General features: G+C 39.0%; 1 protein-coding gene across 1 annotated transcript in view; it reads left to right on the forward strand.

Moving 5' to 3' along the window:
- The window catches only part of mettl15 (methyltransferase like 15), a 56964-nt gene extending 33437 nt beyond the window's left edge, over positions 1 to 23527 (forward strand). Inside the window, 6 exon segments of the mRNA XM_022201052.2 lie at positions 9562 to 9753; positions 10713 to 10723; positions 10726 to 10811; positions 10814 to 10901; positions 22132 to 22470; positions 22473 to 23527. Coding sequence (XP_022056744.2) covers positions 9562 to 9753; positions 10713 to 10723; positions 10726 to 10811; positions 10814 to 10901; positions 22132 to 22470; positions 22473 to 22561 — 805 coding nt within the window. The 3' untranslated portion in view covers positions 22562 to 23527.
- The last annotated feature ends 671 nt before the right edge of the window (positions 23528 to 24198 follow it).

Here is a 24198-nt window from a genome sequence, read left to right on the forward strand (position 1 = left end):
GCGGAACATGAGGGGAATTTAGAGAGGGCACGATTGCATACCAAGTGGAATGGAAATACACGATTAGATGTAAATTCGCACCGGGCAGTGCAACCTGACATGAATGCCTTGCAAGTTGAAAATGTTTCACCTTCAGCTAAAAAGAAAAAATGCCTATTTTGTGGCTTTATGGGTCTACTTTGTACAGAGACAAGAGGAAAAGGGTGAATTAATGGAGGAAAATAAGAGGCAGACTTCATTTTGAACCGGCAATGACACAATCTGAGACAAAAAGGTCTCACCAAAGTCACTGCAGTTACCGAAGGTGAAGATGAATAGTCACATGAACTTGAACATGAACAGTCAGGGCAGTGGTGAACCAATATGACTGTTGCGTGGATGAAAAATGGAATGAGTCAACATATAGTTTTATCTGATCAGTGGTTTATTCTGTATCAGTGACCAACACTAATATTGTCAGCATTGGTTTCCTAATCTTTGTTATTGAAATCATTCCTTCATTTAGTCTGCAACGCTTTGAACAGCTATAGTGTGGGTCTGGGAAAATCATATTCACTATTAGGTTGATCCACTGAGATGGCAGTAAAACAAAAAAAGTGCATGATGTCAATGTTGTCGGGTGCTACAACTATAAATAGCTCAGATCTCTTAAGCAATTATAAGCCCACACTTGAACCTCAGCACATACACCACTGAAACTTGTCCTCTTTAATAATATAAGACCTTACATAAGGCATTTATATCTCCAACTCTGTGTCTAAGCCACATAAAGAAGTTAATAATTTAGAATTGTTATGTAACTGTTTTGCATAATTTTAAATCCATCAGTGGCTTACAAAACGTGTTGTAGAAAAAGTCGCAGTGACTAGCAGAAGGTACGTTCATCACCTGGGTGAGGGCGCACATAACTAAAAATTAGATAATGCAGTTCATTACCAGCCGTCTATTAGCGCAGTTGAGCTTTCAGTATTATGTTGTAGCTAGCAATTACGAAACTTTGACTGTGACTTCAAAGAAATAGCAGGTTTTAAATTGTTGTTTGTGAAAAGAAAAGATTTATGTGAATATAATAAAATAGCAGAGGTCCCATTTGTGATGGAATGTGTTAATTGCAGCACTCTACTCGTTTTCACATTTTGTCATTCATGCATTAACAGTGCAGGACTGAGAATGCTGAGAGCACATTGGAAGCACAGTGTTTTTGAGGTGAGGCGCTGTAGTTGCTATGATATGCAATATCTGCTGAAGTCATGTGTTGGAAACGCTGATAAAATGACTGAATAAAGACCAATTTATGCTTTCTGCGTCCGTAAGGGTGCGAGTGACAAGAAAAATTGTCATCTGACTGCACATGTGCCTGGAAAACAAGTGGTGTTTACAATGAATGTTTGGTATGATGAGAGAATGTGCTATGTGAATCTCTACATCTTTATAATTCATCACTGAAAAAGTTATAATTAAAGTAGATGGTAACGAACACAGCAGGAAGTCCTAATTTCTCCAGAAACCTTGTGTTATTTTCACGAACTGTGAAAAACACCTCAGGAATAATCACATTAATACGGTGGTACTAGCAGTAATCTTTAACCAGCTGCTAAGTCCCTGCATGATGGCAGAACAAGACAGTTGCAAAGCATATGTCCTGTAAAGCTCGTCATTAATTTATTAGAACTATGCCCTTGATCGAAATCGGGACCAATTGTGGCATATCTTTTAAGTGATTGGTGTCAACTCCAATCTATGTCAATCTAAGATTTTTTGATTTGAAGAATCTAAGATTTTTGATGGCAGCTCAGATCTGCTGCCATACAGGTGTTTGAAAAGAAGAGTGCAAATTGTGGCAGAATTGTTTGAATAAAGTTCAACAGCTCTGGCTGAAGGACATTAAGCATCGTAGGAACTCTGTCATGGTGCCCGTTGCTAGCTAAACTCCCACAATGCTCTCTGAATTACAGTGTTAACTACACTCAACAAAAATATAAACGTACCATTTTTGTTTTTGCTCCCATTTTTTATGAGCTTAACTAAAGCTTTTTCCACATACACCATTTCTCTCAAATATTGTTCACAAATCTGTCTAAATCTGTGATAGTGAGCATTTCTCCTTTGCTAAGATAATCCATCCCACCTCACAGGTGTGCCATATCAAGATGCTGATTAGACACCATGATTAGTGCACAGGTGTGCACGTCAGCGTGTGTGGCGTTGTGTGGGTGAGCGGTTTTCTGATGTCAGTGTTGTGGATGGAGTGGCCCATGGTGACGGTGGGGTTATGGTATGGGCAGGCGTCTGTTATGGACAAAGAACACAGGTGCATTTTATTGATGGCATTTTGAATGCACAGAGATACCGTGACCTGAGGCCCATTGTTGTGCCATACATCCAAGAACATCACCTCATGTTGCAGCAGGATAATGCACGGCCCCATGTTGCAAGGATCTGTACACAATTCTTGGAAGCTGAAAATGTCCCAGTTCTTGCATGGTCAGCATGGTCAGCATACTCACCGGACATGTCACGCATTGAGCATGTTTGGGATGCTCTGGATCAGCGTATACGACAGCGTGTATCAGTTCCCGCCAATATCCAGCAACTTCTGACAGCTATTGAAGAGGAGTAGACCCCCCCAATAAAACAAAACTGCACATTTCAGAGTGGCCTTTTATTGTGGGCAGTCTAAGGCACACCTGTGCACTAATCATGGTGTCTAATCAGCATCTTGATATGGAACACCTGTGAGGTGGGATGGATTATCTCAGCAAAGGAGAAGTGCTCACTATCACAGATTTAGACAGATTTGTGAACAATATTTGAGAAAATGGTGATATTGTGTATGTGGAAAAAGTTTTAGATCTTTGAGTTCATCTCATAAAAAATGGGAGCAAAAATAAAAGTGCTGCATTTATATTTTTGTTGAGTGTAGGTTCTATGGCTATTGTACAATCCCTGTTCTGACCATAGGTTCTAACATCCATGTACAGAATACAGGTTTCTGCTGTGTTTTGAGATTCTTGAGCTACCATACACCCTACTCTCTCAATTCTATATTTCAGACAGTGCCTTACTAAAACTTTACTAAAAGGTTCTTGATCACCTACATAACATTAGGGAGCAGCTTGGATGTAGATATTACATATTTTTCATCATAAACTGAAGAGCTTTTTAGGTGTCTAGCATATACGTTGGTTTCAATGAAACTCATTATTGGCAGACACTAAATAGTAAATGACAGAAAAAAAAAAACTTGATTGGGAGAAGCTTCATTACAACTAAAATGTGCCCAAATGCTTTTGTTATGATATAACTCTGTTATGTGCACACTGTACATGTTCCTAATGCTGCAGTGTGATTTAATTCCATGGTTTCTGTTCATTCCTACAAAAATATTTAGTGACTTGAATAATTTTTCAGCATTTGTAAATCAAGTTAAAGTTTTTGGTTAACACCGTCATTTTTGTAGCTGAAATGATTTTATTTCCAATGATATTCTATTTCCATATAACTGCTGCTTCTATCCTGTTTTCAAGCCTGCTTGTCAACAGACTCATGGTCTTGTGAATCAAGCTTTGTGTTTCCACAAATACTTAAATGGGAGTAAATTGTGTTCTGACAGACTTCTCTTGTAGATGAATCTTGAGGACAGTTTCAGTTTTCTTTTTGTAACAAATGGCAAAAATGTTGTAACATGGTATGTTTCAGTCAGGTAGCCTTATGTCACTTTCCACTTTCTACAGTGTGACTATTGTGCATGTGCTAGTTGCAGTGTTGATGCTGAAATGATACATTGTGCAGCTCTACTTAATGCTCCAGTATGTAAATTGATAATTTTTTCACAGCTGCATTAATACATTTCTAATAAGTCACAATAAATGACTTTGTAATATGGTACTGATAAAATGATACTTTGCTCAAACATATGGAAAAAATTCCCTCCTAAAGCTGCCTTTGCAGCACCAAACTGCAGTGAAATTAAACAGCTAGCTTTGAGAAAACAGTCCCGTCATCATCAGCGCAGCACTGCTTTACCTCCAGCTGAGTAAATCGGCTCCAAGCAGAAACCAGCACAGAAAGCATGTTCTAAAACCAAGAAAAGAAAAAGTTTCCAAACTCTCACAGAGAAGAGTTTACGCTGCAACTTTGAAAAATGGAAAAAAAAAAATGTCGAAATTGGAGATGGTGGGTAGAGTGCTACTGAGGAGGCAGTAACAGAAAGGGATTGTGCAGGTGATGGGGGAGAACAACAAAGCCTTTACTATAGATTTTTCAACAAATTAATCACTGTGCTGGATAGTGAATAACAACAGCAAAGCAAAGGAAGGCCCAGGCAGCGTGGGTGAGATGCTCCCTTGCTATTTTGTCTTCAGTGGGTTTTGAAATAGAGGACCTGCCAGTTTGTGTTCTTTCCTTCAATGCCCCTTGTTAATCTTGAGAAAGGTGGAGTCGTAATGTACATAAAAAAGAGAAAGTTTCAAATTGAGTAAAATATATGAAGAGTGTTTTCATGCCACCAGTGGAGCAATTTCACATAGAGACAGCAGTTGGTGACAGTGAAATAATGCGATCAATCATTCAATACACTATGTACATACATACGTAAACACAAGGACTCAGGCTACACCAGTAGCATCTAACGGCTTCAGCTGGTAAACAGTCAAATGGATATCCCATTATATAGGCCATATTTGTTTTAATACAGATACTTAGGACAATATTTAACATAAATTTCTGGTACTTTCAGTGTTACTTTACCACAAATAACAACAAAATGTAAGAAATACTACAGAAAATCCGCAAAACAATTGCTACTTGGAAGCTAATACCACCATTTACTTTTGCAGGGCTTCAATCTGTAGCCATTTAACTGCATTTTGCAATTAGCTGTACAGACACTTAAACTAAAATGAATCTCTACATGTACGAGAGGTCCACCTCAAAAATCTGCCCTTTGTTCCAACAGAAAGGACAGAGGGGTTAACGGTAGATTGTTTTTGATGAGTGGTGAGTGCTCATTGTGGTTTAGCTTACACATGACAGTCGTGCACTAAAATCAAAAAGCCTTCTCCTCCAGATGGAGGTTCATGTGTTGAGCGCAGTGACTCAGTCGATGTGCACAGGTTGCTAGTTGCTTTAAAGATGGGTGAGACAGCAGATTTAATGAGGCATTTGAAAGTACATTGCATACATTCAAGAGTAGAGACTTGCTTCCTTTTGATTCACCACAGACAGCCAGTGTTGGCTAATGTTAACATTAGGTTTTATACAAATCCAGGCTGTGTTGCCTACTGAAGCTGCTCAAGCTATTGAGAAATATTACGACATATGGTTATTTTCTCTGTGTTTAATTTGCTATGGATAACCAGCTATACTGTATAGGATCAGTAATGAGTGCAGCTGGCTCTCTCTTCTGATTGGTTAATGTATTTATTTGAAGTTTATAATACTAAACTGCACACATCTGTGCTTTTTGTATTTAACCTTTGTGTTTATTCTGTTATCATGATTGTCGTCAGGTAATGACTCTCATTACATGATTTTTTTTATATAATTTTGAGAAAGACAGTTATTTGGTAAACAGTAAAATTACGAATATAGCCAATGGATTTTTATTGGTGTAGATGTTAAACTATGTATCGCACATTATACCTCAGCCTGTTGAATTCTGGAGGTCTTTGTTCTCTAACAAGGTCTTTTCTGTTCTAAAAATGGAATCCATTGCCATTTTTTGAGGGCTAAGAATTCTTAAAGTAGGGTCAGTAACATCAGTGTTTACTGTCTCATTGTTATAAAGCTGTAAAATGTTAATTTTCACCACGGGTTAGTAAATTTTATTCTTTCCTGGTGGTAAAGATTAAGAGACTTACTATATTTCAAAAGTCTCCCATGTCTTTCTTATCCATAGAGCCCAAGATTGTGCATTGCAGCTGTTACTGACTAAATCTGAGGTTGCCAATGGGATTTCAGGTAGAAAAATATAGCCATGGGCTTAAGAGGTTAACTGGGCATTTTCAAGAATAGACAGAGCTGCACTAACAAGGTCCAGTAACTGCTGTGTGATAACAAAGGTTACCCTAACATGAGACCAGCTTGTCATGCTATTCTCAGCATAAAGGAGCTTTGCATATTGATCTTAGGGCACATTATGCAGTTATTTTCATTCACTTTGATAATGATACCCCTCTTTTCTAAACATTTTAGCCTGTCTGTCATAAATACAAGACATGACTTAGTTGTGCAAGCTCACAAATGTGTCATCATTAGTGACTGTCCCAAAATGGGCAACATGTTGTGTTTTTTTTCAAATAGCAGGCAAACTGGAAATACATGGCATTAAATGAATGAAACAAAGAGGAATGAACACCAGTAATATTGATCTGTAGGTTCTGAGCCATCAAAGTTTAAGTAGGGTTTTTTCAGACATGTGACGTGGTGTTTTAGTTTTCCCAGTGTCATGCCATTCATCCCTCACCAGATGTCACGACAACAAGCGCAGTCTTTGCCTTTTTTTTAGGTCCCATTTAAGGTTTGAAACATATGACTTCAAATTTTAAACCATGAGTGCCACATAATGTGTTTTTGCTATGAGTCTGTTATATGCAAAATGAATTGTTTGTAATTTTGAGATTATCAGATGTTTTGGTCACTTTGGTTTTCAGAGTAACAACTTTCCTAGAAACCTTATTCTTTGGAACTGATTGGTTGGAGAAGGCAGCAGAAGACCTTTTTGCTCCTAATGTATAGATGCTAACGCTGCCATCATCTTTGTTCACACGATGTTAAAAGGTCACATGAAAAATGCAATGAACGTGGCTTGAAGGTCTCACCGCTCGTGCGTGAGGATGCGAGTACACAGATTCTTGCTCTGTTACATACAAGGAAGGATGTCAATAGGCTTCCAAAGAAAAAAGTGATTCTTTTTAAAAGGGTCACAGGAAAGCTACTCAACCTTTTGAAAGTTGCTGATGAATCTTAGATCTTTCATGCTCTCTCTTCAAAACATGTTTGCTTGAAGTTACTTTTACTTGCCAGAAGTTGAGTGTGGGTGTTGTTTACACATGTGTTTGTATGCATCGTCTTTGTGTCACAAATAGAAGAGTAGACGTTGTCTAACGTTGAGTGGCCTAAAGATTAGAGAAAGTGAAAGGCCAGTCCTGTTACCCCGAAGCCTGCACAGGCTTAAAGATACAATAAGACATGAAATGTCATGACACGATAAAAAGTAATACAAATAGAAGAATAAATAATAATGAATGTAAGAAAATATGAACAGAAAACATACAGATGCAGAGGATGTACTCAAGTCTATTTGGATATTATTAGTTTATTATCAATATATTTAGCATTCTACATAATATTGAATTTAATAACGAAATAGATGGGAAATTTAAACAATTTGGATTTCTGATTATGAAACTTGACCAATAAAATGATGAAGTTACAGGAATTTGTGATTAGGGTTCTTCTTTTTATAATATAAAATAATGTCCTTAGATTCAGCTTTCAGTATGTGGTTTAATTGATTTGCAAGACAAATTTCCATTTTCTCCCAAATATGGCTTCATATGAATGTTTTATTAATGTTTTATTTTGTCTTCTTCATCTTCAAAAATATCACATTTATCAACATCATCTGTTGTATAAATCTTGGGGGAAGTCTTTACCAAAAATGAATACTGTGTGCAAGAAGCCATGTAAGAAAACAGGGTTTATTTCTTGACTTAAATTTTTAGACTTTTGTTTTACCTCTATTATATACATTTTGTTTTCTGTCATGGCTTGGTTAAATTTAGCTACCAAAACTACCTGGATAGGTTTAGTAAGAGATTATGGTTCAGTTTCTGTTTGTTTAAACATCTTACATGCACTTATTCACAAAAACGCAAGTTATCTCTGTCATCTTGGTTACTTTCTGTTTATCAGTGATCAGTATGGATGATAATACACCTTCTGACCAATTAGTCAGAGCAGTTCGCCCAATCTGAACCATAATAATGGAAGTGATGACAACAGATAATTAAAGGGCTGATACCATTCGAAGTGGGTGGTTCAAATAAATGAACTGTGACATCGACAGTCACATCTAATATCTGTAATGTGTATTGGGAGTTAATGTAAATTCAAGCACAATATCTACAGCACTCTGATCAGATGCAGTTATTCTGAATCAATTAGAGCCAATATAGCAACAAGGAAGTGTCAGTGTTTTGTGTTTTTGATTCGAAATTTCTTTTCTCTTTCATATCGAATGGAATAACATTTGTTTTAAACTAGTCCATTTTTCATTCGGCAGGTTTTATCCACCACCAGATTAACTCAGCAGTCAGATAAATTAACACTTTAAAGCCTTCTTTATGTTGAATTTCACTTTTTTTTTGTTTTTTTTTTATTGAAACCAGTCTCTGTCAACTCTATAATCTTTACTGACTAAACATGTCTGATTTTATAGGTAGTGTCTGCGGAGCAAAATACACTCTATCTGGTCTCGTTTTTTAGACTCAAGAATTGGTAAAGCTTGTAACCTCTTTCCTCTTTGTTTGTGATAGTGGTGCACCTCAGGGAAGTATGCTTGGTCCACTGCTCTTCCTCTTTTCCATCTATGATGTACTTGTCATGTCTGTCTTCTCAATGACCTTTACTTGAAACAATCTTCAGATTCTGAAGGCTTTTTACAAGTATGTAATCCTCATAGACTAAACATGTACATATTTTCATTTACTTAGGAGACTTTGGTCAGAACATATTGTATGGTCTGTTGTTTAATTCTCCATGTAAACAGAAGAGATTTTCAAACCCTCTCAGTGGACCTAAAATGAGTTGTGTTGTCATAAAAAGGGACCCTACAGTACATAACTCTGCCATCACACAGCAGAGTCTCTGAATTATTTTATTCTCATCTCTTTCTGTAAAATATGGAGCACATTTCATTTAGAAATTCATCTGTCCCTTCACATTTTAAACATTTATAAAGCCATTTTCGGCTACTGATAGAAAATTGTGAACATTTTCTTTTGTTACATGCCTAATCTTTCATTTCTTTGTGTTCTGTATGGTTTACTTTCATAAATATTGTTTTCTGTAGTACCATTTTGATATTAACCTCTTTGTGTGAGGATGCTATTCAACCTGTTGAATTTATTTTCTGTTTATTGATGTCTTTTTATGCAGCTGTTATTTTTATTTGTCCTCTCTAATGTTACTTTTCTGTCTTTGGTGCCAAAAATAGAAGAAAAGTGTGCCAACTAGCTTATTGTATTTAAATGTTATTCAGATGATGAACTGAGGAACTAAAAAAATGGAAGATAAATGTGTCTTATTTATGCTCACACACATTGAAGTGATGTGCTCTTTTCCATCATTCTCTTTTTTTTAGTTTTATGCTAAGTTCCCCTCACCTTCTTGGGACATATTATCAATCAGCTGAATAGCAACAAAACATTAAATGTGCTTTTGGAAACACTGGATATCAGAGAAATAATGTAGCATTTATTTTCCAGTCTAAATGAACAGAAGTAGTATCATACAGATGTCTAAATGCATTATTCCTTTTGGTAATCTTTCCTCCAGCGGTCGTGTGAAACCATTGCTTGGCCGGTTCAGCGAGCTTGAAACCCTGCTGTCTGGCATGGACATTAAGCCAGGCAGCATTGATGCTGTCCTGTTGGATGCTGGATGTTCCTCCATGCAGATGGATCAGGCAGAGAGAGGCTTTGCCCTCAGCAAGGATGGACCCTTGGATATGAGAATGGATGGAGAGAGGTAAGAGATTTGCTGCCTAAAGCTGTAAGGTGCACTGGATAATCAGAGCTCCTCGCGCCTGGAAATTGTTACAGTGCTCATTGGTGCAGTCGTATCAAAATTCAGCTAATAATAATGGGGCATGTCCAAAAGGTAATGAGCAAGCATGGACCCATTAGGCTTTACAGTGAATGAACAGTGAACAGTCTGATATGTTAAGAGTGAAATATTTCCTCCCCAACAGCTTCTTTTTTGCAATTAAAACAACCTATGTTTTCTTGGCAAGTGATTTCTTGTAGCTGTGCGAATAGAACAGTTCTTTTGTTGTAGTAGGGGAAGAAGAGTGACGCTTTATCACTGCACAAAACTCTTACGGAAACAACAGGTTCATGGTGGGTGTATAAAATGTGTGGGTTTGACACCAAAGATCACAGTTGGTGTCTCAACTCCTACCAACATTAAGCGTTCTTTTCACAAATCCACAAAAGCGTTCTTTCCTAAACTATACCATGACCATGGCATTTTTCTTTCACCGCTATGTTAACATATGAGAATAGCTCTTATGTGAGTTATGTTACCTTTTGAAGGATTTGCTTGTCATATTCCTATTGACTAAAAATCGTGTAATACTGCTTGAATATAACAGTGTAATCTAAAGTCTCAGTGCAGACATGTTCAATCTTAAATCAACTTTAAATGTGTAAGGAATGATATATAGCTATATAATGCTTCTTCAGTATTTTCAGAAATATATCTGAATCCCTTTTCAACGTCAGATTAATGTGCAAAGCAACCAGATAAGATAACCTCGTTCTAAGCTGTGCACAAGCTGCATTTCTCTTTTCCTTCCCTCACAATCATTCTAATTCATAACTGTCAGCCATAAAGGTTTTCAGCTGTATCTCAGAGTTGTCAGGATTCGCCACTGTCAGCAAGGACATGACGTCAAGCAGCTTAATTGGGCTTCTCTTTGTGCGTAGGTACCCCGACATGCCTGCGCTGCTGACGTTGTGAATACCTTAGATCAACAGGCTCTTGCATCCATCCTCACTGCATATGGGGAAGAACGACAACGCCAGGGAAAATAGCTTCAGCCACTTGTGGAAGGCACGCACGATGTCAACACCCATCACCCCGGACACAGCAAGCTGGCGCAGCGTGGTAGGCAGGTAAGCTCAGACACTACCCTGATTAATCCCCGGCAGGCCATTCTGGAGGCTGTAAGGGAAATAAAACACGAGTGGGTTATTAAGGCTGCCTCCCGGTGGGACATAATGTGTCTCAGAAAATTACGTGGACTGTGATCTCAGTCATCATTCCTCTCCTCTGCCTCTGTTTTGGGTGCCTTTTCTTTCACACCTTCCTTTTCAGAGATAAAGATGAGACAAAGGCAGAGTTGGAGGTGGCTGGAACAGAATGTGGCTCATGCCTTGAAAACAGTATCTCACATGCTGCTTTTCCTCCGCACTGCTTCTTTTGCCAACCTTTCCCCCCCTCTTTTCCCTTCTCACAAATCACCTGACACACATGCAAACGCCCACATATGCTCACGCACACGACACGCTCGTGCATAAAGCACAAGTTAGATTATTTGTTCTTGCTAATTGCTTTTATTCATTTATTTATTTATTTACTCGAGCCAGATTTGAGATGCTGAACAAGCGAGATGTCGTTGCAACAGTTATTGCACAGAGCAGTATGTGCGTCAGTGTCACCCTGGGAGAACAGGTGTGAGTAAGAGCAGCTGTTTGATCTTTTTTGAAGAGCAAAGCGAGTTACCGCTGATGTTTATTCGTAACAATCGAGGTCTTGAATTAAGAAAGTTCCAGGGGGAGCTCTATGACCAATTGTGACAGTGATGCTGGCAGGAATAATTTACAGTCACGAGAGAAATGACGAAGGCTAGTGTGTGTGGTGTTTTGTGTGTGTCCGTGTGGTATTGAGACATCATAAAGGAAATTCTTTTGGTCACACCTTTTTCCTCCTTATTTTTTTAGTTTACATTATGCAGCTGCACAGCACTACATATTCAAAATTATGTATTTTTCGAGATGAAAATAAGAAATAGTGCTGCAGAACAGGTGTTTCATTTTTGCTTTGTGTTTGCTTCAGCACTCATTAACTGAATGAGATTATACAAGATGTACCAAATTTGCATTTAGCGTGACTTGTAAATGAGCAGCGCTTTGGAGTTGTGTACACAAATGGGGCCAGATATAAATGATACGTATCAATGGGAACCATGCATGCAAAAACTGATAGAAATGGACTGTGCTGCACAGTGTGTGCAGCTTACACAAGCCAGATACATTGTTTTCTACAGCAGTCAGTATGCGACACAAATGGAATGGTGATGGTAATGTGAGCATATAAGGTAAAATGAGTATCTGGAATTCAAACATCTTTTTCAGGCTCTTTGCTTGTATTTCTCTGATGCAAATGGAAAATATGTGGCACGGACAGACGTTAAAGGTACTATATTGTACCCTTTTTCAGCAAATTAAGTAATATCTCACATTTCCCCAAATATATCTTTCAATTTTCCAGCCTAAAATGCTGCAAATATGGATCATTTTACCATGACTGTTTAACCCTTTACGCTTCAGTGCGTCGTAGGTGTACCGCCGGCGGTAACACCTACTAATTTGCATAGGAATTTCAAGAATGTCCGACGGCTGCAACCCGATTATACAAACACTATACGCCGATGGAAAGCTTAGATTCTCATGAATCCGTCGTATAAACCACTTTCAGATGTGATTACCACAGCGGGTGAGAAAAACACATTTGTCCGACAAAAACAAATATTCATCCGTCCGTTCTCTATACACGGCTTCAACGCACACAGCGTGACTCACATTTCCGGGTTCATTATTACACACAGAAAAAAGATTCCACAAAAAACGGCCATAATCCAACCTTCTCCATCCAGACAACACAAGCCAGTAAACTATTTTGTCCAAAACATGTCCTAAGTCGGTATAAAATCACGAATCGGTCGTTTTCAAGGAAATGAACCTCGCGATGTGCGTCCAATATTCCCCGTATTTTTCGTCATTTTTTTTTATTTAAAAATACGAATATTAGCGATTTTTTGTACTGAAAACGGCTGGAGTTTGACTGAAGCTTAAAGGGTTAACCCCTGGTTTTTAAGACCTGTTCTAAACAAGCAGTTTTACTGTCTGCAGCTTTAAATGCAGCTGATCTTCAGGAAGAAAACTCTCTGCATCTATATTGACAGAATAAGCAGAACAGCTGACTGCATGGCAGCTGACAGATCCGTGACTTTTAGCTCTAACTTTCTTTCTGATTTGAATATGGAAATATTACCGAATTCACTGCATAGACATTGCTTTTAAATTCATGTGTATGGGGAGTTTGTCAGACAGCGTTGCAGCTATAAAATCAGTAGCATAGCAGACAACAGCTTGAAAATGGCTCTGTAGTGACTACTGGTTAAAATGTAGTCTGAATGGGCTGTGTTTCAGACTCTTTTTTTTTTTTATTGACTGACAGCGGAAACTGAAAAAAAATGTAAATGAAAACAGGTTTATTGGGAATTTACAGTAGTATTAAACTGCAGTATATTAGAGCATAGAGAACAGATGTAAGGCCCTGAAACACAGCAGGAGCCACGAAAAACCCACACAACCCACCCAGTCCTTGTTAACTGGTTTCAAAACAGGCTGAAATATTCCGCACAGCTTCAATGGCCACATTAACAACACAATGTGCTTAGAGTGAGGATTTTCCTATTGCTGTGGTGATATTGTCATTAAGTATAAACAGAATTCATAGGCCTGAAGTTCCTCAGATGTTGGGAGTGCATGAAGACTCTTGTGCTTACTCTTGCAGCCAATAGCAGAACATTTTACGTGATTTTCTTGTGTCTGAGAGATTTAGGGTTAGCAGAAGCAGCTTTCAAGAGTAAATAAACCTGACTGACGGTGAGGTAATTTGCATACGGTGGGATGGCAGGAAAAGCACATTTTAGCTTGATAACTATTGGTTCTCAGTTCTTACTTAAAAACTAAATGCCATCCTTAAGCTGAGAGACTATCTAGCTCAGTGGGCTACAGAATGGTGATAGTAAGCTTCTTCTATTTTCACAGCTCTTATTTACACTTCAAGTTTTTAGGGCATAAACAACACAATAAAAATAGATTTTCACTATATCGAACCTTTAATGGATGAAAAACAAATAACATTGATGCATTTCTTTTAAATGGGAAATTCCAGAAACACAGAATGAGATGTTGTTATTCTGTGCAAGCACATGCAATTGTTGGACGTAAACAATGAATGCTGGGTGGTAGACTTGAAGGAGGAGTGAATTTACGGGTACACATCATCAGTAGTGTTTCCTCTGGGTCATAGGGTGTTTCGGCCTTTAACACTATACACCCTCTCCAGAGGCGGCCAGCTGCAGGATGATCAGTCCTGAGCTTGCGTCCCAAGCCCAATTGGTCATGAGCCAGTTTGACTGACCGCATACCTCCTGTCACACTACTTGGGGGCCCAACTGAGGTCATTCCTCTTCAGCCAGAGCCACTGGCTGCTTCTTTCAGCTGCCTCTGATGCAGCTTTGACAGCTGTGCGCTGGCTGTGGCCCCTGACTCCCATGTCCCACAGAAGTTTTATGGTCGATTGTTCCACGAAACATTTAATATTAAACATACAGAGTAGTACATGTGAGATATGACAAAACTAATTTAAGTAGAAATTTACTGAAGGATTTTGGATCATAAAATGTTCTTGGAGGAATGAATGAATTGTAATACTTCCCTTTCAAACAGCATGAATTATTCTTTGTCCAGGATATCATTTCCTTTCAGTACTTACTGAGAAATCTGTAGGTTTAGACTGACTCAGTTTTCTATGGTGGTCTAATTAACCTGATGCTACAACCTGAAAGTCCAATAGCACATCGTCATTCATTGTCAAAGAAGATTTTATTTTTTTTAACCAAAGATGCACATATTCGACAGTAAAACAGATATATATACACAAGAGCACAAGATTTGAAATGATAATTTAGCATGTAGGTACACATTGTGTGCACTCTGATTTCTTAGGGGTCCTACAGAGTGATACTTTCATTTATAAATGATGTTTTGCTGGGGACAAACAGATTTTTTCAAAACCTGACACTCAAACCCAACAACTACAAATGTTCTGTTAGTTCAGTCATCAGTTTTAAGTTGTAGAATTACCATTAGCTTGCATATATGGCTGAAATGCTCGCCCTGCAGAACCCCCTGATTTGTTCAAGTTGCTTGCATGCTTAGTTGTCTTTGTGCACAATATATATTTAATATCCATCCATCCATTGTCTGTACACCACTTAGTCTTCATTAGGCTCACATGGGGCTGGAGTCTATCCCAGCTGACTCAGGATGAAGACAGGGGACACCCTGAACGGATCACCAGTCTATCACAGGGCTACACTCAGAGAAAAACAATCACACTTTAGACAACAGACAATTTAGAATCCCCAATTATCCTCGGCATGTTTTTGGATTGTGGGAAGAAGTCATGGTAACTGGAGAAAACCCACACATGTACATTATAGTATATAATATGCATAACATGTAATACATGTTTGTGAACGACATTCAGTGACAGAGCCGATACAAAACCGAGGGTGCGACCTCTGCAGGACAGTAGTTATATTACAGAAATATAAAAGAAAACACTGAGGAACACGTCTAGGCTCACACTTTGGCCAGTTGCATTTACCATGCGCTAAAATATTTACAACTCACAACATCCATAATACACATAACGGAACAACATCCCAACTCCATGCAGAAAGATCCCAGGAAGGCCGGTACGTGAACCGGGATCTTCTAACTGCAAGGCGAAATGCTAACCACAAGGCCACTGTGCAGCCCTGCATTTAGTATGAGTACTAACAATGAAAACATACTCTGATGTTGTCATTGACAGGTTTAACTAGCAGTGAAGCAGGTAAGACCATGCAAATACATGGCCTTATGTTTATATAACATAAATAAGCCATCAGAGCCTTTCAGGACAGGTAAATGGTGGAAATGTTCTTTTTTAACCCTTTGATGCACAACATGAGTCAAGAGATATCCATTTTCCATTGAATTTGGATTACTTTTGACCTATGTTGTGCATCAAAGGGTTAAGCACCATGAATTCAGTTTCAATCTTTCCTGTATCTGCAGTATTATCACGTTCTTCATGTGTATTTGGCTTCTTTAATTGTCTTTGCCGTATGTTGTAAACACCAACACAGTGTCCAGAGGAGGTTTGTTGTCACTGGATGATTCTAAAAGACACGATTTGTGTCTGGAGCCAGTGTCCCCTGCTAACACAGGAGCCAGTCTGTGATATTCATGTTGCATTGCTGAAAGAACGGGTGATTTAGGGTGATGTGTTGCACAATTTTAGACCTAATTCTAGTTCACTTACTTTCTGTGCTCTAACTACTTTGGCCTTTTTCCTCTCATGTTTTTTATGTTATCCTTTAATATGAGGAACATTAAAGAAAAATACTAGAATATGTAGAAGTGGTGAAAAGTGTTTTCACTGTGAATGGTACTCTGATGATAATGCAGATTGTTCAAATAACTATGCATGATGTTGGTCATGTACAGCCTGTTTAATGAACAGTTAAGATTCTTGAAACAGAACCATGGCATTGCTTTGCAATTCTGATCAAAAGACTGCATAAACAAGTTTCTGTCTTTGTGCAAACACAGGGATTGTAGAACCTACAGAATTTTATGTGTCTGACATCTGGATGGTTAGAGTGTTTTACTTTTTATGTGATAATGGAATCAAGAAGGCCACAAATTGATGGATTTAATTTAAAGCACATGGAAACAATAAGGAATTTAATGTGAAAAGGAGTCAGCTTTAACCACAGTGCACCAAAATTCAGCAACAATACAACGGTATAATCATTCTCTGTTTAAAGTCTGAGTATGTGTGTGTGTTTGGTGGAGGAACTAGTTCAATGAATCAAAACTAAGTAACATTTTGATAACTCACCTTGTTGCAGTGTTAAACATGATGGTAACAAAAGAACCCTGGTTCACCAACAGTTTTATGTTGAATTGATTACTGCCTGAAATTTTTGATGAATGTTGTCACTGCACAAAATATGCTTGCCAGCTAAAATCAGTGAACAAACCTCTATATCAGGGGTCACCAACTATATTGCCAGAGGGCCAGAATTTTACCGGACAGTCACTTTAGGGGCCGGACCCTCAAACAAAAATTAAATAAAAATCGAATTTTGGCATAACATTATTATTTGATGTTTATTTTTTATATTTTTTTCCATTTCATTACAAAACTGAAGGCATTTTTAGCCTTTATGAGTCAGTGCTCCTATCACTTGTACCACAGTCAACCACTAGGAGTGATAGAGATATTTTGCCTCATCTCAAGTCAACTTTATTCACAGAGCACTTGAAAAAGAAACACCGCAGAAGTGACAGGAAAAGGCCTCTTAACACGGGTAAAATGGCACTCTCTAAGGCCACGAAACGACAAGTTGATGTGGAAACAGATCCTTTAATAATGACTGGACTGACTGCTTTAATAGTGTGGACCACATGATATTTTCTCTTTGATCCTCACAATTTTGGAATCCAGTCGCGGGCCGGATTGGACGGTTCCGGCGGGCCGGATTCGGCCCGCGGGCCGCCAGTTGATGATCACTGATCTATATTTTTAAATATACACATATGTGACTGTGACATCTGGGACTTTCACATGTGGTCTCAGTTGTTCCAGCATTTACAAATTATCAGACGTTATCTGTTCTTGGCAGGAGAGCTGCAGAAGTCAGTGCTTTCACTTTGGAAACAAAGAAAAAAAAATAGAGATGGGGATGTTTTACATTCGACTTCAGGGAATTTGAGATTTGCACTGTTGATCTGCAGCAGCAGATCTTGACAGTGACAGTGCTGACCTTTGAGGAAACAAAACCCAGAAAGTCCAAAACAGAGGAAGCTATCATATTAGCTTTCTTGAACCATTCAATTTTATATAAATTGAGTACAAACTGCTTCTTAAAAGATCTGCAGTTTACAGTAAGTCATGAGACAGGAATCAATGAGTACACATACCACCAGCCTTACCCGTTAACTGGCTTGTTGTAGCTGGTTAGCATTGGAATACTCTCCGTTATATTCCCAGTTGACTCTGCATATAGGTACCATGTCACCAAGGTTACAGCATCACCCTTTTTCGTGAGGACTTGTAAGTTAATACAGTGTACAACCTTGTGGTGTGACAAAGCATTAAATCTGATTAACGTGGTCCCTCTATATTCTGAACAGTCAAACAGAGTTTCTTTCATTTTATATTGAAACCTTTTCAATATCAACTTGAGCAAATACGTCTTGTAGCTGTTGTCTGACCTTAAAGTTGTGCTCTTCTTTCTCATCTCTGTTTATTCTGCTGTCGTAAACAAACTTCAGCTTTTTGTTCTGTCAATAACACTCCTGTTATCCAAGTAGCTTTTGCATGTCGTCATTCTTTCCTTGTTGCATGTATGCTACAGCCATAAAGTACATCAAGCTTAGATAAAGCCAGAGTAAAAAAAAAACGGCTGTGCAATGTTATTCTGCATGTTTTTTCTATATAATGTATTCGTGTTGTGGTTCCTTCTTACTACCAGATTCCTACTTATATGTACACATACTAATCTCTTGTTTTCTCCATGGATTCTGTCTGTAGGACCTTTGAAAGATGAAATAGAGAGAGAAAGCACATGGCTTGGCGAGGCCAGACCAGGGCTGGTCCTTGCTGTGCAGGCCATTGTATGATTGCAGTGTGAGTCACACCTTGGGCTGTTTAGTGCAGGAGGAGAGAAATGCCACATCACTCACTTCTCTATTTATTGCAGTTTTCTCTTTGGGTCTATATAAGTGTCTAATTGTTCTTTTGTCTACTGTGTGACAATATTGAGCTGGTCAAGGTAAACCCCGCAAACTCTCCACTTTTCAAAGGGAAATATGTTTTTCCTAACTTTAGTGTACGGCAAATGAATAAATATTTGAACATTTTGGCCCCACATCTACCTACCTTAGTGTAGCCAAATTCTGATGCATTCTGGCCCCTGTGTGTTGTTTATAAACTGGTGTAGAAACCTGTAAATGCAGTTTTTCTGAAGCAGCGTGTCTGCTGTTGGTAATGAATTTCTCTACTTTGCATATGCACTTGGTGAGAGCTCGATCACGTAACTACTAGAGGAGACATGATGTTTTGCATGAAAAATTGTGCGCTTCTACAAGGCAGAAAATTATTCAGAAATATTAAATGTAAGTGTGCATGTGTGTGTGTTAGACCAACGCCGAGAAAGAAAACAGTATTCTGGATTTTTTTAAAAAAATAATAACCCAAGCACTGGACTATCAATATATAATTTAAAGATTTGACTTGAATTTGCAATCAGTGAGCTGAGTGATAATGAGACTGCATTACCCCCGTACTTTACAGACACATGAGGCATATCAACACCATCTCCACCCTCCATCTGCTCCGCACATAGCCTCTCATGGACCTGCGCTCAGTTCTACTGCAGCTCTTTTCCACTACGCACATTGGCTTGTATATACAGTATTATTCAGTAAGTTGTGTTTTTGTGCCTCAACCATTTTCTTTGAACCTATTTATTGACGTTGCATGCATAAATAATATAAATTGGTCTCATGTGTGATGATTCTCAGTTAACCAGACAATTTTGTACATAAAAGTACTAAGTAAAGGGCAGCTGGAAATATTTTTTTCTTTCAAATGTTCATTCAAGATGTTTCTTTATTGTCCTGACCAGTGGAGATACCAGACATTTCCACCTCTCTTGTGTTACTCACATAATGGTAACGCTGTGGGCTGTTGAGGTCATACAGTATGTGAGTCATTAGGTCACATGTGAGTCTTCAGTCACAAGAATCAATGGTGTGGATTGGTGGTGTGGAAGCTGATAAGTGGTGTGTCAGGAACCCACTTTGTCCATAGATGTTGAAGTTTGGTCTCCTTTACTTCTACCTTTAAGTGCTTGCTCTCATTCAACTAAAATGTGTAAACGACTGACATCAAAACAGCATCTTCAGTGGATGAGTTGAACTCCATTAAGCTCTTTCAGAGGCTACTTTGTCTCTGTGCCTTCCTCAGTGCATCCTGTGTTTTACATTGCTGTCACAAACAGGAAGAATAGAAATCATAGCGTTTTCACCGTGACGAATGTGAGCTAGCATGGCGAGCTAGCTACCAACAGCAGTTCACAGATTTGTTCATTGTACAACTTTTTATCTGTGTCTTTATTTCCATTACCTTCTTGAGATTTCAAGGCCCCCTTCCGTCCTTCTCAGCTGCTTGCAGTTCCTGTTCATAACAAGTACAAACAAAATATTTTTTTGAATGAAAGATCAATCCCCACTCTCAGCTGAAATAGACTTTTGAGATTTTGTCTGTTCTTTGTTCAGTCTGACTAACTTTAAAGGTAAGATCAAGCATTCTGGAGAAAAAAAAATGATATTAAGCTGGTTAGTCTGTCTGTGCACGAGACTGAGCTTGAACGGCCAGAACCAAGCTGATATAGGGTTGTGAGGATCAGTCCAAGCCACTTGTTTTTTTTTTCCTACTCTATAGACCTGTACTACAAAGTAGAATTTGGGGTTAGCTTGGTAAACTCAGATTTTACATTTTACTGAGGTACACTGCCATGGTAACTAGAGTGAGTTACCAGGCTATATTCAGGATAACAGAAAGGCATGTCAAAGTACCGCCTACTGAACTATCAGTTCTGTAGAAAATAGCATCACCATGTTTACAAGATTCCATTGAACTTAGTGCATAGACAGTGACAGGGCCTTTTAGGAAGGCAGAGTTTTCATCATCCAGTCTCTTTGTGCCAAGAATATTGACACAGCTCTCCACTTTGACTGTACATAGACCAGTGGGCCCCATACTTCCACAGAACCTCCCCCCATAGGGTTCTCCAGGGGACAGTGTTGTAGGCCCTGTCAAAGTCCCCAAAAACACATAAGGACTGGATGGTCAAACCCCAATGACCCCCTCAGTAACTCCACTATTTTAATGGCAAATTTCAGGCTTTGCAATTGTTTGGAGCCTCCTTTCCACCATCCTCCAGAACCTCTAGTACCCATCTGCTGCTTCAGCAAACCCTAGGACACCCTTCCCTGTAAAGCCTCTAGTGTCCACCAACAGGTTCTTGGGTTGCTGCCTGGACAGACACCAATGACTTTGAATATGGCCCACTCTGATTGATTCCATGTTACTACACTCCCCCAGGATGCATTAGAAATTATGGAGGACGTGGGAGTTGAAAACCTCACAGACAGGATCTCCATCAGACATTCCCACTTCACCCTTCCAACTCACCACCAGTTGGTGATTAGTTCACAGGTTTGCACATCTCTTTACCTGAATGTTCAAGACAACCAGCTGCAGGTCTGATGCTAGGACTACACAATCAGTCACATCCACTCACTGGTGAGCTCCCTTCGACCTGACTCCGAAGGGAAGCCCCAGTTTCCTTATTCTGTAAGATGTCATGCTGCTTCTTGATCGCCAATACACTGAGGTATTTCAGTCTACCTTAGCTTAGTCTGGTCCTTCCTCGTGGACAATTTGCCTTGGGAGATGTTACTAGAGCCTGTGTCCTCCAACAGCATAGTCCCCAGGTTCACAGGGACACACAAATAAGGTGGGAATTCTTCAAGAGACGCCTGAATTTCAATCAGGAAAAGACACAAGAGAGTCTTAAAGAGTTGTTGATTGCATTTATTTGAAATGTGAGTGTGACTGGGAAGGTTGAGTATGAAGCACAGTGCTTTGCGATTAAACCCTATCGTGATGTAATCATAATGAAATGCAGGTGACTGTGGTATGAACTAAATAGGAACATTCCCCTGATGGAGTCTGGACACTGGTGGTGGTGAGGCTAATGAGATGTGAGGCAGGACTTTTATTGAGTTTGTTGGATGGGCTTGTAGATGCCGATTGTGATGAAGCAGAAGGTGAATCGGTTGAAGACCGCTGACAGTACCATACAACGAACAGTGTAAAATTTGACAGCACTAAAATGATTGGGTTGCAAGGTTGTGGCAAGATCTGATTGGTTTCCCAGACAGAGGCACACCCTCAATCACCTGAGAGAGAGAGAGAGAGGTAGAATGGTCTTTTGGATTGAGCTTTCACTAGGCCCATCAGTCACATACTCCACCGTGAAGAGACTAGGCCTGCAGTGTTGACCACTTTGTCTGAAGTATATTAGAAATCAGTAAAAAGAAAACACTTTTATGTCCACAGTATATGTTGTACGTTTCTTTATTTCTAAATGCAAATATCAGCTTTTACAAGATCAACTTACTGACCATTTCTTGTCTCTAGGATCGTTTCCTCCTGCTGTCATCTATGCACGTAAAGACCGACTCCACCGACCTGCACATGTGGCCACAAAGACTTTTCAAGCTCTGCGAATCTTTGTGAACGATGAGCTGAACGAACTACATTCAGGCCTCTGTGCTGCCCGGTCAGCACTGAAACCTGGAGGTCGTCTCTGCGTAATCACCTTTCATTCGCTAGAAGACCGACTGGTCAAACGTTTCCTGAAGGGAGAGGACTTGTCTAATCTGGATCAGTATCATTTCATCCCGAGGAAGCAAAGCACCAGAAAGGAAAAATGGGCAGGGGAAGAAAAACATGTTAGAAGTTCCTATTGGATTCCTCTGGAAAAAAAGTGATCACCCCAGAAAAAGACGATGTACAGGAGAACGCTCGAGGACGCTCCGCTAAACTCAGGGCAGTGCTCAGACGTTAGCTGTGCAATGTTTATAATGAGAAAATGGAACTTCTCTTCTTTTTCAGCAAAACATTTCATGTCCTGACAAATCTTAGCTCCTTTAAGCTCACAACAGGAGAGACCCAGAGTTTTATACTGGTAGTGTTGCCTCTTATTCAGTCTGCTGTCCAGTGGATTTACTGTGTTTGTGGGTGGGAAGCCAGTGACTCTATAAGAAAAATAATGAATGTCACACCCCATGTGTCCTCTCTCTGAGCCTCATATTTTACTCTATTTTATCACTGAGAGGTGAGGATTAATTACTGGCAACACTGTGTATTGTGAATATGTCAGCAAAAATTGCAATGTACTCTAAGTATGGTTATTTAGAGAACAAAAAGTTAAACTTGAAAAGTCCACTCATCGATTTTTACTTCTGTCTCACAGCCTTCATTCAGTAAATCGATCACACCAGGTCTCTGTGTTATTTCAATCTATTAAGCAGACCTTTGATGCAAAGTTACTTTATTGCTACATATGTATTTTTAGTGTTCATTTTAATATTTTTGCTAATATCAAGAACAAACTTCCAGATCTGGGAAGAAAAAGCATATCCAATCTAGTAGGGCTGGACCCCAATATCCGAATATTCGCCTGAGTTAGTACACAGAAGACAGAAGCCAAAGACGGAGATATCCATGCTACTGCTATGCTAATGCTGTTGAACTCCAAAGCAAGATCAAGCTTCTTCTGCCGCCAAGTGGATGGGGAGTGGGGTGAAGCGCATTTTGAGACATTCAGATAATTTTGAATATTCAGATATTCGTCATTAATTGGGCCTGAATATTTGGAGCCCAGAAACTGCTATTTGGACCAGCCCTACAATTAGAGACAGTCCTTTGTCTGATCTTACCTGTTCAAACTCAAATGGAGAGGCACCACAGTGAACACAAAATATTCTTGGTAAAAAATTTTCTTTATCAAATAAAGCATGTGATTGTTTTATTTCTATTGCCTTTTGTGATTTGCCTTTTGCATTATAAAATGTACACAATATGACTTATCGTTCAGTTTACAGCGGATTAACGTTGACATTTCCTTTTATTGCAGCAGCACTAATTATCCTGCACAATGTTTTAAGCAAGCACGAACCTCTGGGGAAACGAAACCAACGTGGAGGTACCAAAAACTGCACTTCCTCCATTGGCCACTTGGGGCTCACCCCAAAAGCAAATTAATCCGTATAGAGCTCCGTGATAAAATGCACCAACTGCACAGCAGAATTAAACATGTTGACAGCTTGATGGAGAAACCATTTTGGTTTTTATCGCCAAGTTCTCCATTCAGGACTACTGTAGCCAGTGTGAGGTTTTATAAAACTCATACATTTAAATTTTATTAAGCATCGTTAAGGTCACCGTACCGTCACAAAACGTTTTGTTGCCCTGAGATGTTTGCATGGTCGGTGTTAGCTTCACTCTTGCTGCACCACTTTGTTGATTCTTGATTAGCCAGGTATTGGGAGGAGTCAGGTACTGCTAAGATGACTTGCAGTTGACGTGATTTGTCTATCTTTATATGTCTTTGTACAGTTTGTAGTCTGAAGTAACAGATTTAAGTATATCATGATTCACATTTAGATCAATTTCAGTGAAGAAAGGTAAAGATTTTTTAAA

This window comes from Acanthochromis polyacanthus, chromosome 2 (genome assembly GCF_021347895.1).
Source record: "Acanthochromis polyacanthus isolate Apoly-LR-REF ecotype Palm Island chromosome 2, KAUST_Apoly_ChrSc, whole genome shotgun sequence".
NCBI lineage: Eukaryota > Metazoa > Chordata > Actinopteri > Pomacentridae > Acanthochromis > Acanthochromis polyacanthus.